The 14,744-nt window shown below is 40.2% G+C and overlaps 1 protein-coding gene across 2 annotated transcripts; it reads right to left on the reverse strand.

Moving 5' to 3' along the window:
• Nucleotides 1–2,499: 2,499 nt before the first annotated feature.
• Nucleotides 2,500–14,253, reverse strand: rergla (RERG/RAS-like a). 2 transcript variants are annotated; one of them, XM_063072120.1, is made up of 5 exons: nt 14,097–14,253; nt 13,911–13,967; nt 12,097–12,170; nt 11,130–11,278; nt 2,500–3,461 (listed from the first exon to the last, which is right to left on the reverse strand). In XM_063072120.1, exons 1-5 carry the CDS (start codon nt 14,146–14,148, stop codon nt 3,191–3,193), a joined length of 603 nt encoding a protein of 200 aa, XP_062928190.1. In that variant the 5' UTR covers nt 14,149–14,253; the 3' UTR covers nt 2,500–3,190. The 2 variants fall into 2 exon arrangements, with proteins under 2 accessions (XP_062928190.1, XP_062928192.1); XM_063072122.1 differs by lacking the exon at nt 13,911–13,967.
• Nucleotides 14,254–14,744: the final 491 nt, after the last annotated feature.

Here is a 14,744-nt window from a genome sequence, read left to right on the forward strand (position 1 = left end):
ACGGGTGCCCATAGCTACACCTTTAGTTTGGAGGAAATGGGAGGAGCAAAAGGAGAAATTATTAAGAGTAAGGACTAATTCTGCTAGACGGAGCAGAGTGGTGGTAGAGGGGAACTGATTAGGTCTGGAATCCAAAAAGAAGCGGAGAGCTTTGAGACCTTCCTGATGGGGGATGGAAGTATATAGGGACTGGACATCCATGGTGAAAATAAAGCGGTGGGGGCCAGGGAACTTAAAGTCATCGAAAAGTTTAAGAGCGTGAGAAGTGTCACGAACATAGGTCGGAAGGGATTGAACAAGGGGTGATAAAACAGTGTCGAGGTATGCAGAAACGAGTTCGGTGGGGCAGGAGCAAGCTGAGACAATAGGTCGGCCAGGACAGGCAGGTTTGTGGATCTTGGGGAGGAGGTAGAAACGGGAAGTGCGGGGTGTGGGAACTATAAGGTTGGTAGCAGTGGATGGGAGATCCCCTGAGCGGATAAAGTCGTTGATATTTTCCAAAAAATAATTACTTTTGAAAGAACTCCTTGTATTATATTATATCCATCACTGTAAGGCCACAGGAACAGTGCACATTGAGATCATGGTCAATAAGGTTGGAGAGGGTGGTTTGTTCAAAATATGCCAGGAGTAGAGGTTTCCGCCTCCCACTGCCCACCTTGCTCTCCCTCAACTCCATGGCAGCCTATTGCGATGATGCTGTAGCTGCAGGGGAGACTGTACTCTCAGGCTTTTCCTCACCTCCCGGCAGCCATTAAGGGACTGGCATGAGCTCTGCATACTCTTGCCAGCCAGAAACACACAGGCAGCATTTTAATGAAGGGGAAAGTGCAATGTGTTTGCACTCTTGGAGCATTAGACCCAGTTAGTGAAATTAATGACTGCACAATGATGCAGCTTGTAGAATGGCTGCCGCACACCATTCTCTGATGTGTGTTCAATCCTGACGTTTGGGTTTTTTCCATGTGGAGTTGTCAGGACACTGGAGCAGGGATCCAATCGCAGACCAGTACTGTGCACACAGTGATATTAATTGAGTAACAAATCCAAGGTGCAAACAAAGTCAGCGTCAAAGTTCAAGCAGAGATCAAAACATCCAGAGAAATCCAAAAACCAGAATCGGGAAACAGACAGAGTCGATATTCAGACAGATAGGGTACAGATACAAATGCTAGAAAGGCTCAGGAAAATTCACTGGCACAATCTAGCAACAAACAGCTGGAAGCACAGGACAGAAATACACTGAGCAATAAACAGAGAGGCAGATGATAGGTGGAGCACAATGAGACACAGGTGGCAGCAATACCAGTAATAATGAGAAACAGGTGAGAGACCGAGTACTCAGTAATAAAGGGGCCAGAGTAGAGCAGGATTGGGGACAGGAGCACATGGCAATACAAAACCATAGACTGATAGCTAGGGGGAAACACAAAAAGACAGAGTTCAACTGGAGGTACTGACAGGAGTTTATATGTTCCCCCTGTGATCGTGTGGTTTCCCTTCAGATGTTCCACCTTCTTCCACTTCCCAAAGATTTACAGGTTGCTAGGTTCACTGGCTGCTGTAAGCTGTTCCTAATGTAGTTGAGTGGTAGAATCCAAAGAGATTTGATGGGAATGTGAGAATAGGTTAGAGGGAAAATTATTGTTGTATGGGATTGCTCTTTGAGCTGGCATGAACTCAAAGGGCCAAATGGCCTCTTTCCATTTCATTAGGACATCTGAGAGGGAAATTCTTCCCAGGTGGTACATGTTAAGCAACCAAAGCAATAGTGGTACACAAACCGACTGGTCCTCCACTAACACCGCCTACACGTCTCGCTGCCTCGGGAAGCAGTCAACATAATCCAAGCCAGCCCCACCTCTTGCACGCACCAGGGTAAATTTTCACTGAACTAAAACCTCTGTGAGGGGAATTAATGCAATGGAAAACAGAAGGAAGAAACAGCAAGGTGCCTGCTACATTAACATACTTAAGCTGCAGAGACTCACTTGCAGGAGCATTTGGCAAAGCATCACAGTATCTATTAATTAATTTTATTTATTGGAAATTATGAAAATCCCAGTATTTATTACTAATATGTGATGGTTCATTTGGCAAGCACACATTTAAAATTCTTCTCCTTAAGTCCATCACCATATTTTTTAACTGAGGCATAAGCCACTGATAGTAACTCACCAGAGTCCTCTATCCTGGGCCAGTCTTTCATTTGGGTAATAGACATTCGATTGGCCCTGTGGATCCTGCGGACTTGTGGCTTTCACCACATGACTTCATGCACCTACCAGGCAAAGATCCTTCCTCTCTCTAGGATGAGGTCTTTGAAGCTTATGTTTACATTTTTTGTGGCACTGGGTTTTTAAAGAGGATAGGTTTGATAGCCCCATATCCAAATGTCCATGGCAGCTACACATTTAAAATGTTGTCCTTTAATGCAAGTTATTAAATTTTCCCAAATTGGTGGGTTAAACAAATTTAAAAATAACGGGTTAGTGGTGTAAAAGATTTTAATTGCACAACATTGATCACAATTTAAGTAGAAAAAATAGGAATATAGAATGATTGATACATATATTGATACAATAGGTATTATGATATACAAAACTTTCACATATTTACACAAACTGTATGCCAAACTGTACGTTTGTGTGCACTGAACACATGCTACAGATATCAACCGGTGTCTAAAAGAGCAATCGAGGTCAATTTTGGAAAAACTTTCTAAGTGTAGACAAACTATTATTTCGTACAGATCAACCTTAATATTCACTGATGATCTCACCGACAGTTTGATTACACCTAACACTTATCAAAATATAACGTTTAGATCTGACTACACAATTAGACTTTATATCATTTTATACCAATATGTATGGAAGTCATTGAAAATAAATCAGAATATCATAAATAGCATTAAAATTAGTGCTTTCACCTCAAGGGGCACCAAGATGTTTGAACAGCAAATCTAAGTAAAACAGTTTTAAACTACATTATTCTCTACATACTGACTTGCGTCAGGAATGCCAGTAAGAAAAATCTTTATTCATTTTACATTTTCATCCAAAACAAGAACAGCTGGTAAGAATTATTTCTCTATTGATCCGGAATAATTAAGAAGGTGGGAAACACCAGATATTATTGAAGGCCTTACATTTGTTCCTACATAGGCATCAGGGGAACTTACATTATATTACACAGATTTTCTTCTTTTGCCAAACACGTTGTTAATTAATTTAGCCATTGACTTTGAGCCGCTGGGTCGCCTTCTACGATTTCCACTTGCATTCCTGATGGCCTTTGAAAACATTGTTCCTACCTCCTGGTGATCTTCAGCCACTGACAGTTCACAAAAGTGGCATTTGTTTTCTGCAGCTAGGAGCAGCCCCTCCTCCTCTCTCACTTCTCTCATGTGGCACAAGTCCTGCTTGTTGGCAACTAAAAATATCACTGATGTAACATCCCTGATTGAAAATAAATTTAAGTGGTTAGAAGCGGCAGCAAAATCTTAAACCTTTTAACTAGATGTATATTTTTCTGCAAAGCCAAAAGATAATTACACATTTTCAAGTATAGCTTTATAATTATTCATTTGCAGTCCCAGAAACTGAGTTTCCAGAACATGTTTTTGTTCAGACACAGTCCCTTTACCTCATGCAAATCACTTTTAATATTTCCAATTTCACTGCAATTTAAAGTTCAGACCTTGTCAGACAGCTACTCATGGAGAGCACTGTAATTATATACGTGATGTTCATCACTTGTTGCCTGCTGTGGATAACCACTGGGAGGAATTTGTCATTGGTCACAAACAGTTGACCATGTTCCTCGCCTCCTAACCTCTGACTCCTCCGAAACCAACATGATGACGGCACATAGCTGTGGGTACACTTACAGCTCACAACAAAGGAGAAATTTATCCCTTAAAGCTTTTTTTTGTAATCAGTTTATTATTAAGTGTTCTGAGGTACTGTGGAAAAACTTGTCTTGCATACTGTACATACAGATAGATTCACTGCAGTCTGCCTTTTCCAAAAGCTCCCTTCTAGAAAGCACTATAGTGCTCTTGAAACAAAAAACATAACACCTTCTTAAAAGTTTCTTCCACCAAGCAGTTAATCTGATCAACTATTCCAGTTACTCCCCCACCCCCTCTCTCTATTGGCCATTTCACTGCACTGTAAACACATTAAACCACTTTCTATAAAGCTACTTACACTGCAAATACGAGCTGGTATACGTGTATTTGTGCACATTCTGTTCCATTTCCACACTTAAACCTCTTACTTTATTTTTATACAATTCTGTATCACTGTTGAATGTTGATTTTTGCTGCATGTCACAGCAAAACCAAAACCACAGCACATTACAAATAGATGTAAATGTATATGGCGAATTAATCTTTGATCATTGATTACAGAGTGCATTGAGCTAGTACAAGGTAAAACAACAGCACAGTACAGAATAAAGAGTAACAGCAATGGGGAAAGCACAGTGCAGGTGGACAATAAGCTGCAAGGTCATAACGAGGTAGAATGCAAAGCCAATAGTCTGTCTTATTATGCCAGGGAACCATTCAATAGTCTCGTAACAGAGGGATAGAAGTCGTCCTTCAACGTGGTAGCATGTGGTTTCAGTACTTTTTGTTTTTCTACAGTGGAGTCACGTGCACAAGAATAAACTGCCAGCATCGCCCCTCAGTTTTGTACCAAGCAGGTAAGATATCCTGGGTCACTTAGAGAATTGACCCTGTGCACACAGTGGACCCAATGTTTACAGCAGACTGCTTTGTGTGTAATATATTGGTATGTTATAAGATTGTGCTCGGTTATGTTATATTATGGAATGTTGTAACAATGTATACAATGGGTTAGATGGGACTGTCTAAACTTCCTGTTGCCTTGATCATTATCTCCTCTCCCATCTGTCAGACACTGGATGCAAAAGACTTAGAGCATAAACAACCAGTCTCAAGAGCAGTTTCTATCCCACTAGTATCCACTCTTACACACTATAGGATGAATTCTTGAATATTTGATCTCCAAATCTACCTTGCCATCATCCTTGACACATCACTTGTCTGCCTGCACTGCATTTTTTCTGTAACCATGGCAACATATTCTGCATTATTTTCTTTCTACTACCCCCTGTGACCCAAATGGGGCAGCACAGCAGTATTATGGTAGCACAACACTTTACAAAATTACTGACTGGAGTTCAGTTCCTGCTGCTGTCTGTAAAGAGCCTGTACGTTCTCCCCATAACTGCATGGGTTTCCTCCGGGTACTCGGGTTTCCTCCCACAGTCCAAAGACGTACTGGTTGGTTGGTTAATTGGTCATTGTAAATTTTCCTGTAATTGGGAAAGGGTTAAATCCAGGGTTGCTGTGGCTCAGCACAAAGGGCCTACTTTGCGCTGTATCTCAATAAATAAAAAAACTACTAAATTTTGATCGTGTCTCTGTGGAGTTTGCATGTTCTCCCTGTGGCCAAATGGGTTTCCCTGGGATGGTCCAATGTCCTCCCACATCGTGAAGACATGGAGGTTAATTGGGGGCTGCTAATTCCAGGTAGGTAGCAGATGAATGGGGGAAATTGATAGGTATGTGAGCAGGAACAGATTACAGGGTCAAAATGTGCAGGAATGGGACCAATCCCTCTGGGAACTAACACAGACTTGATGGGCTCAATGGCCTCTTCTACACCACTGAGACACACAAGATATACGTATGAAGTATCCAATGTGAGTTCTGCATGACCTTTCCCGTTCTTGTTCCGAATACACTGAAATTAGTATCTAAAATCGGTTAATCCTCTCACAAGTCCAAATATTACATTTCTGGCATGCTATAAGCCATTAAACAATTGTTCTATTCCAATAAATGCGAAGTCTATGAATAAACTTGAAAAAGTGAACATATTTATTTCACCTTATTGAATGCCGAAACTGCTTTCGAAAGTAACACAAATTATATCACTTAACACTAACTCGTTGGCAAGAAATGTTGTTACCTCTTCCAGGTAATACTATTATTGATACTGAAATACTATTAATATTTGGCTTGGCTGATCGGGAATACAAAACAAAAATATATATAACCATATAACAATTACAGCATGGAAACTGGCCATCTCGGCCCTTCTAGTCCATGCCGAACTCTTACTCTCACCTAGTCCCACCGACCTGCACTCAGCCCATAACCCTCCATTCCTTTCCTGTCCATATATCTATCCAAGTTAACTTTAAACGACAACATCAAACCTGCCTCAACCACTTCTGCTGGAAGCTCGTTCCACACAGCTACCACTCTCTGAGTAAAGAAGTTCCCCCTCATGTTACCCCAAAACTTTTGCCCTTTAACTCTCAACTCATGTCCTCTTGTTTGAATCTCACCCACTCTCAATGGAAAATGTCTATCCACGTCAACTCTATCTATCCCCCTCAGTTTTAAATACCTCTATCAAGTCCCCCTTCAACCTTCTACGCTCCTAAGAATAAAGATCCAACTTGTTCAACCTTTCTCTGTAACTTAGGAGATGAAACCCAGGTAACATTCTAGTAAATCTTCTCTGTACTCTCTCTATTTTGTTGACATCTTTCCTTAAATTCAGTGACCAGAACTGTACACAATACTTCAAATTTGGCCTTACCAATTCCTTGTACAATTTCAACATTACATCCCAGCTCCTATACTCAATGCTTTGATTCATAAAGGCCAGCATACCAAAAGCTTTCTTCACCACCCTATCCACATGAGATTCCACCTTCAGGGAACTATGCACCATTATTCCTAGATCCCTCTGTTCTACTGGATTCTTCAATGCCCTACCATTTACCAGGTATGTCCTATTTTGATTAGTCCTACCAAAATGTACCACCTCACATTTATCAGCATTAAACCCATCTGCCATCTTTCAGCCCACTCTTCAAACTGGCCTAAATCTCTCTGCAAGCTTCGAAAACCTACTTCATTATCCACAACTCCACCTATCTTAGTATCATCTGCATACTTACTCATCCAATTTACTACCCCTTCATCCAGATCATTAATGTATATGACAAATAACACTGGACCCAGTACAGATCCCTGAGGCACACCACTAGTCACCGGCCTCCAATCTGACAAACAGTTATCCACCACTACTCTCTGGTGTCTCCCATCCAGCCACTGCTGAATCCATTTTACTACTTCAATACTAATACCTAACGATTGAACCTTCCTAACTAACCTTCCACCTGGAACCTTGTCAAAGGCCTTACTGAAGTCCATATAGACAACATCCACCGCTTTACCCTCGTCAACTTTCCTAGTAACCTTTTCAAAAAATTCAATAATATTTGTCAAACATGACCTTCCACGCACAAATCCATGTTGACTGTTCCTAATCAGACCCTGTCTATCCAGATAATTATATATACCATCTCTAAGAATACTTTCCATCAATTTACCCACCACTGATGTCAAACTCACAGGCCGATAATTGCTAGGTTTACTCTTAGAACCCTTTTTAAACAATGGAACAACATGAGCAATACGCCATTCCTCCGGCACCATCCCCGTTTCTAATGACATTTGAAATATTTCTGTCAGAGCTCCTGCTATTTCCACACCAACTTCCCTCAAGGTCCTAGAGAATATCCTGTCAGGACCCGGAGACTTATCCACTTTTATATTCCTTAAAAGTAACAGTACTTCCTCTTCTTTAATCATCATATTTTCCATAACTACCCTACTTCTTTCCCTTACCTTACACAATTCAATATCCTTCTCCTTAGTGAATACCGAAGAAAAGAAATTGTTCAAAATCTCCCCCATCTCTCTTCACCTTTAAATGACCTCCATTTTTCTATTACATCCTTCTCATAAAACAAGTTGTCCCAATCCACTCTTTCTAACTCCTTTCGCATCTCCTCAAAGTTAGCCTTCCTCCAATCAAAATCTCAACCCTGGGTCCAGACCTATCCTTCTCTATAATTATATTGAAACTAATGGCATTGTGATCACTGGACCTGAAGTGCTCCCCAACACATACCTCCGTCACCTGCCCTATCTCATTCCCTAACAGGAGATCCAACACTGTCCCTTCTCTAGTTGGTACCTCTATGCATTGCTGCAAAAAACTATCCTGCACACATTTTACAATATCAAGGGCCTAGACTATGAAGAATACCACAATACTGAACAATTGTGTCATCTGAGACTTGCATGGCCTGGATTAACTCCAGGGAAAATATTAGTGAAGTTTTTTGCAATTTTTTTTATGATCAGTAATTATAATGGCAAATACGCTATTTTTAAATAGATGACTCTAATTATAATGTCATTAGTAGGAACTACAATCAACCAGTCAGTAGGGACTGGTGATTAAAGTGATCATTCACAACGTACGGAACTTTCACCACCTCTCAAATCATTTCACTGACGCACCCCCCTTCCACTATGAAACAAAGCCACGATTACAGTTTTTTGTAATCACAACAACAAAATTTTATATTTACCCTTGAAAGCTAATGTGCTATATAAGTTACTGCTGAAAAACAAGTGAGATGACTAAGTGTTTTATTTCTGGGATAAACATGCTGAGACCATTTTAAATCATTACTATAGGGGCCGCAACTGGTCGAACTTTAGATTCAAAATTCCAGTGACCATGTTCAATTCTGTCTTCAGTGTTCTGTGCATGAAGTTGACCCATTCTCATATGTGGGCTTCCTCTGGGAGTTCCGACTTCCTCCTGCATCACAAAGATGCAGGCTGCTAAGTTAATTGCCATTGTACGTTGTTGGTAGAATCTGGTCAGCAATGGGTTCGTGGATTAAAGGGCAAGTTTCTGTGCAGTATGATCCTTAAACTACAGTTAAAAGAGGGGCATCTTCAAATATAATTTTTTGAAGGAAAATTTTGTTTTACTCCTTCCTGTCAAATAACTAGGAATATTTATTCCAATAATTACAACATTAGAAGTCTAAGGAAATAAAACTGTTGTCAACCAGATTTCACAAAAAAAGTTTTGTGAAAACAAATGATTTTAGTCACATCAGCTCTTTAAGTCAAAAAGTTCTTAAAATGATTCTCCTCGACCCAACTTTTCTCCCTGGTACCAGAGTACAAGTTTTGAATTAAAACACCTGTTTTGCTGGGTGCATACCACTTTTAACTTTAACAGTCTGAAAAATCCAGTCTATGCATTGGGCAAACAGCCCAGAAGGATCGTTTTATTTCCTTCAAGAATTGCAAGAGTTACAGTTTGCTACAGAAAGAAAAGACACTTTAAAGTGCATAAAATTTTGGATTATTACAGCCCATGTGAAGGTGTGCCTCGGCCTTCTAATTAATGTTCTTCCATTAAAAAGAGCAAGGCAATAACATTTGTGCATTTCAACTGCACGAGGAATACACTGTATAATCTAACAAACCAACCTTTTACAAATACCACCCCATTTACAGTAAGCTCTTGCAGTATTTATGTTTGTAATTTACAGTAATTTTGTCTTTGCACTGCTGCTACAAAACATCAAATTTCACATCATGAGGTTCAGTAATAAGAAAGCCAATTCAAAATATTAAATAGAGGAGAATCATTATTCAACTGCTTTATAAAATTGGATATATTTGTAGGGTAAGCGCGAGGTAAAATCTATAGTATAATAAACAAAGAGCTTTGAAAATTCAGCCTGTGTGTTCATTTTTTAGTATCATTATAATTTATTATTCTTCAGTATTCAGCAAGTAAAACTAATTAAAGGAATACAGTCATATGACAGTAGCAAGCATCCTTTGTTCTCAGTCAGTCCTTCCTTAATGCTCCAGTCTACATGCACTTCAATTTGCTCTCAGCCTATGCTGCTCAAGCTTCCTTCGTGCATGACTTTGTATGTGCACACACAAGTATTGGTTTTCCAATAACTCATCACACACGTGCACACAACAGATACAATGACCCAAGACTAATGTAGTTATTATAAACACGAGCAAATCTGTAGATGGTGGAAATCCAAAGCAACACACACAAAATACTGGAGGAACTCAGCAGGTCAGGCAGCATCTATAGAAAAGAGTAAACAGTCGATGTTTTGGACTGGGACCTTTCATCAGGACTGATAATAATAATATTATTCTTAGCTAGTGCGTATTTTATTCCCCCATCCTGCAATATTCTCCCCTTTACTCCCGCATCTCATGTGGGGCAGTTATTTCAAGGACGGCAGCACTACTTTTGGCATCAGTCTCACCTACTGAGGATGGAATGAAGCTTCCTGTACTTCCACATCAGCTATAAAAACTTGGTCAGTGTGTAACACTTCACCATGACCAACAATGAGAAAAAGCCATCAATAAAGAGCCTGGTGTGCATTTCACAAGATTGGCTGCAGAAGGCCAAGACAAGCTAATTGTAGGACTTCTGGTTTACTGTGGAAACTCTAGAATTTTGGATCCGTATCCTAAATGGACAGAACACAAGCACATCTGCAGTACTGTGCACACATGTATATAGTAGCTAGTGTACCACCTAAGACTTTTACACAGTTCTGTAGTAATTTTATGTATTTCACTGTACTGCCGCCGCAAAAAAAAACCCCAAATTTTATGACGTGTGTGATGATAAACCTGATTCTGATATGGGTCTCCATTGTGGACTGAGAGTGAGAAGGGGTCAGGGAGAGAAATGATGATTGGGAAAAGGGGAGGGGGGGAGAGAACAGGAAGCAACAGAGAAACATTCTGTAATGATCAGTAAACCAATTGTTTGGAATCAAATGACCTTGCTTAGCGTCTCAGGGCTAGGTATGCAAGTCCGTGAAGAACCAATAACTGTGACAGTCTGGTACAAAACGGTAAATGTGGACAACACTGAGCAGGCCAGCCAGTATCTGCGAAAACAGACGGGTCCTGGACCTGAAATGGGAACTCTTTTCCCTCCACAGAAGCTGCCTGATGTTTTCTGTTTTTGTTTCAGATTTCCAGCATCTGCAGTTTACTTTTGATTTTCAGTGACAGTCTGGTAATTGTTTAAATGAGAGAAAATACAAGAATTTAAAAAGATCATTGTAAAGGAGACAGTGGACAACTAAACCGTCCAGCCAGAGGGATAGCCAGAGTTGAGGAGAGCAACAAAGTAGTATGCACTTACCTTTTGCAGATCTCATTATTCACTTCACGTAGTTGCCGAATGAGAGTCCTCGCTGAGACGAAGGAGGATCGATCACCAATATCATACACTACGATAAACCCATCAGCCCAGTTCACTTGATCAATCAGTGATGACTTATTCTCCAAATTCTAGAAATCAGTAATTACAAAATACAGTATTTTTATCTGTGCTTTGATAAACTGTATTCAACATATTAACTGTTAACTCTAATTTAGTTGTTACAGTTATAAATGTTTGACTGAATTAGTTCTTAAGGTCAAGTAGAAACAAAGAGGCATAACCTTTCATGATTAAAAAGAAAGTGAGATTAGGGGTTGTGGAATACATTGATTAAAAGAGGAATTAATTCATCATTAACAATTTATGAGGAACTTGCTTTATTCAAAATTCTGATCCACTGATATTTTTCAGCGCAAGCAATCTCACCAAAGTTCTTTCCTTTTCTTCAAGACTTTTGACACAGTTCTTTTTCAAATACTTTAAGCATTTCAATGATATTTTTTGGTGAGGCAGTCACAACACAATGGCGGTCTGTTACAATATTTTGTCCACCTTTGCTCTCTGATACTCCAACAAGCTATGTCCCTTGTCAATAATCTGTCAATCACAGTTCACGACTGCAAATCCATCATGAATTTTCATAAATACATTTTTATCTTTCAGATAGTTACAGAACCTACAACATCCCCAAGGACATCAGAAAAAGAGTCCATGCAAGTGGAGTCAATGGTACCTTCTGCAGATTTTACGTTGTTACAGTGAGAATTATCCCCTTATATGAACAGTATGTGGAATGGTATTTGTGGAATACTCTATGTCTAATACAGCCAGAGGTCAAATTGTCATTACAATACGACACAAAATAAGTATTTTTTCCTGCCACCAGCAATGAGTCCTGTCTTCAGTTTCACATGAGTTGAGAAACTCATTCTAAGGAAAGACTTACTTGAGAACAAGGATCAAATATTTCTAAGTTAATTTGTCGGCCATCTATGGATAAGCGTTTTTTGTAGATGCACTCTGCAAGAATAATCAGAGGTTTAATTAGATTATTACACAACAATATTAAAGCCCAGTCCCCACATCTGTGTCAAAACAATTTTCTGAGTAATTAGACACACAGTTTAAAATGTTAAAACATTAAAAGCTGTTATACATTCTATTCTGAACTTAAACATGTACATCACATAAATACTATACCTAAATTTATTAACTGCAACTTAAAGCTTGCATTTGAATAATTATGAACAAATTGTGGTCTTATACACACTTGAGCACATTGATCTGTTTGAAGACTTTCTTTTACAGCATTTCAAGAAGAATAACATACTTTATTGACCTTGGTGTGCAGTCTCTGCTGTCCTGTACAAATATATGCACAGTAAGATTCTACACTAGACATTTTTGAGTCACACGTATACAGCACTGTGCAAAAATCTTAGGCACATATATAGAGTTAGAGTGCCCAAGTCATTAGCACAGTACTGGAGTAATTTTATGTATTGCACTGTACTGCTGCCACAAAAAAAAACAAGTTTTATGACAAATGGGAAAAATGATAAACCTGATTCTGATGTGGGTCTCTACTGTGGACTGAGTGTGGGAAGGGGACAAGGAGAGGGGAATCATGGTTGGGAAAAGGGATAGGGAGAAAGGAGGGTGTGTGAATCACCAGCGAGCAATTCTGGATTGATCAATAATCCAATTGTTTGCAATGAAATGACCTTGCTTGGTGTCTCAGGGCTGGATGCATTTGTACGCCCCCCACCTCATCATTCCTTCTCTTCCACCTTTCCTACACCCCTCCTGCAACACTCCACCCTCACCATTCCCAACATCCTTTACTCCAACCAGATTTTCAAACTCACTCTCCACTCCACAAATATAGTACTATGCAAAGTGTTAGTGTTAGGCATCCTAGCTATATACATGTGCCTGAGACTTTTACACAATGCTGTAGTTTGGGTAATTTGACACTTTTATGAATTCCAAAAGAAGACAGAAAATGCTGGATAAATCCAGCAAGTCAGGCAGCATCCATAGAGAGTGAAGCAGTCAATGTTTTCCTTTCAGCTTTCTAGCATCTGCAATATGTTAGATTGTTGTGTCTGGTAAATCTGAACGTTCCCATGGCTGAACAATACCAATGCTGTTATTGTATAATGTGTAAAAAATTTTAACGCTGACCAGCACCAAGATTAAAAGAGAAATAAGCAAAACATTTTAAATTGCCCTCCTCACTGGACAGATTTTTAGGATATCACTATCCCTCCAAAATAAAAACAGAACATTCTGGAATCACTCAACATTTCAGACAGCATCTGTAGTTAAAGAAACAGTCAACCTTTTCCGGTTGGAAGGTCATTAACCTAAAGCATTAACTCTGTTTCTCTTCCCACAGATGCTGCCTGACCGGTTGATTCTTCCAGCATTTCTAGTTTTTAATCTCAGATGTCCCGCGTCTGCATTTCTGATGTCATTTACTCCTTTTGACCGCCTCCGCCGGCGATGGCAGCGTCTGTCTTCTAAGAGATATTTTGGGTTTTGCATGCTTCCAAAAGCATAAATGGATTTAAGTGCCAAGTTATCGTGTTGATATGATACAATTCATTCTACGCTTTCGGGAACGACGACGTTTAAAATAAATGCCTTAACATTTTAAAATCCACACATTTATCTGCGTGCCACGAGTTTACGCAACGCGAGCTGCTAGATCCAAAACTCAGTTTCTAAAGCAGCAGCGGCGTTTTGAGCGCTTACCCGAACTGGACGCGTACTCGCCGATAAAACGCCTGGTCAGAAAGCGCACAATCAGGGCTGTAAATACAACAAAAAGTCTAGTTACACTCGGGACTACAGAGGAGGGTCCTGCAATACCTTCCAGACAGCAGATGTGGGGAAAAAAAAGCACATTGAGAAATGAGCTAAGTGGTGATATTCTCTTACCGGATTTCCCAACTCCTTCGGTTCCCAACACAGCAAGTTTGATTTCATTCATGCTGTCAGTGAAATTACTGAGTTCAGCTCAAACCTTCCCTCTGACAGTCAGCTATGGGAGTTCTCACATAGCGCTCGTTCCACTGAGACACTCCATGCATCAATAGAGCCTTCGCAGGTTTGCAAGCACCGCGACAGCGATCGCCTTATGAAGGAGGACCGCGTCTTGCGTCGATTGGACGCCTTGGCTGTCGATCATCCTCCCGGGCTCCGAGGAGGCAGAGGTCCTCGACTTGGAAAGCTTGCAAGAGTGGGCGGTGCATTGATCCCTGTTCGTACCTCGAAGCCCGCAATTGGGGGGAAAATAGGGGAAATCGTGCAAAAGGGATCAAAGATAAGACATTCCTTTAAACAATAAATAAAGAGATGACAGGACATTTGAAAACTGTCACGGCAGTGTGGTGAATAAACCCCGGGCTGAGTAAAATGAATAAAACGAATAAAATAGCGTGTGGAGAAACATAAACAAGCGGCAGTGCGGGGAGATAAATCTACCTCAGAATGCTGTAGCCTGCGTGCTGGAAAATCAGCAAGGTGAAAAGTTGGAAGAATCACAGGACGCGACGGAAAGTGAAGGTGCGGGGCAATAGTGGGATG

Source organism: Mobula hypostoma, chromosome 20 (assembly GCF_963921235.1).
Source record: "Mobula hypostoma chromosome 20, sMobHyp1.1, whole genome shotgun sequence".
NCBI classification, from domain to species: Eukaryota; Metazoa; Chordata; class Chondrichthyes; order Myliobatiformes; family Myliobatidae; genus Mobula; species Mobula hypostoma.

What these genes read in the sequence shown, in the direction of transcription:
- rergla (XM_063072120.1), bottom strand. Translation starts at nt 14,148, where the DNA reads ATGAATGAAATCAAACTTGCTGTGTTGGGAACCGAAGGAGTTGGGAAA. An exon ending in CGAGTACGCGTCCAGTTCGG is followed by an intron (nt 12,171 to 13,910) that starts GTAAGCGCTCAA and finishes TTATTCTTGCAG; the next exon opens with AGTGCATCTACAAAAAACGC. An exon ending in AATAATGAGATCTGCAAAAG is followed by an intron (nt 3,462 to 11,129) that starts GTAAGTGCATAC and finishes ATTTTCAATCAG; the next exon opens with GGATGTTACATCAGTGATAT.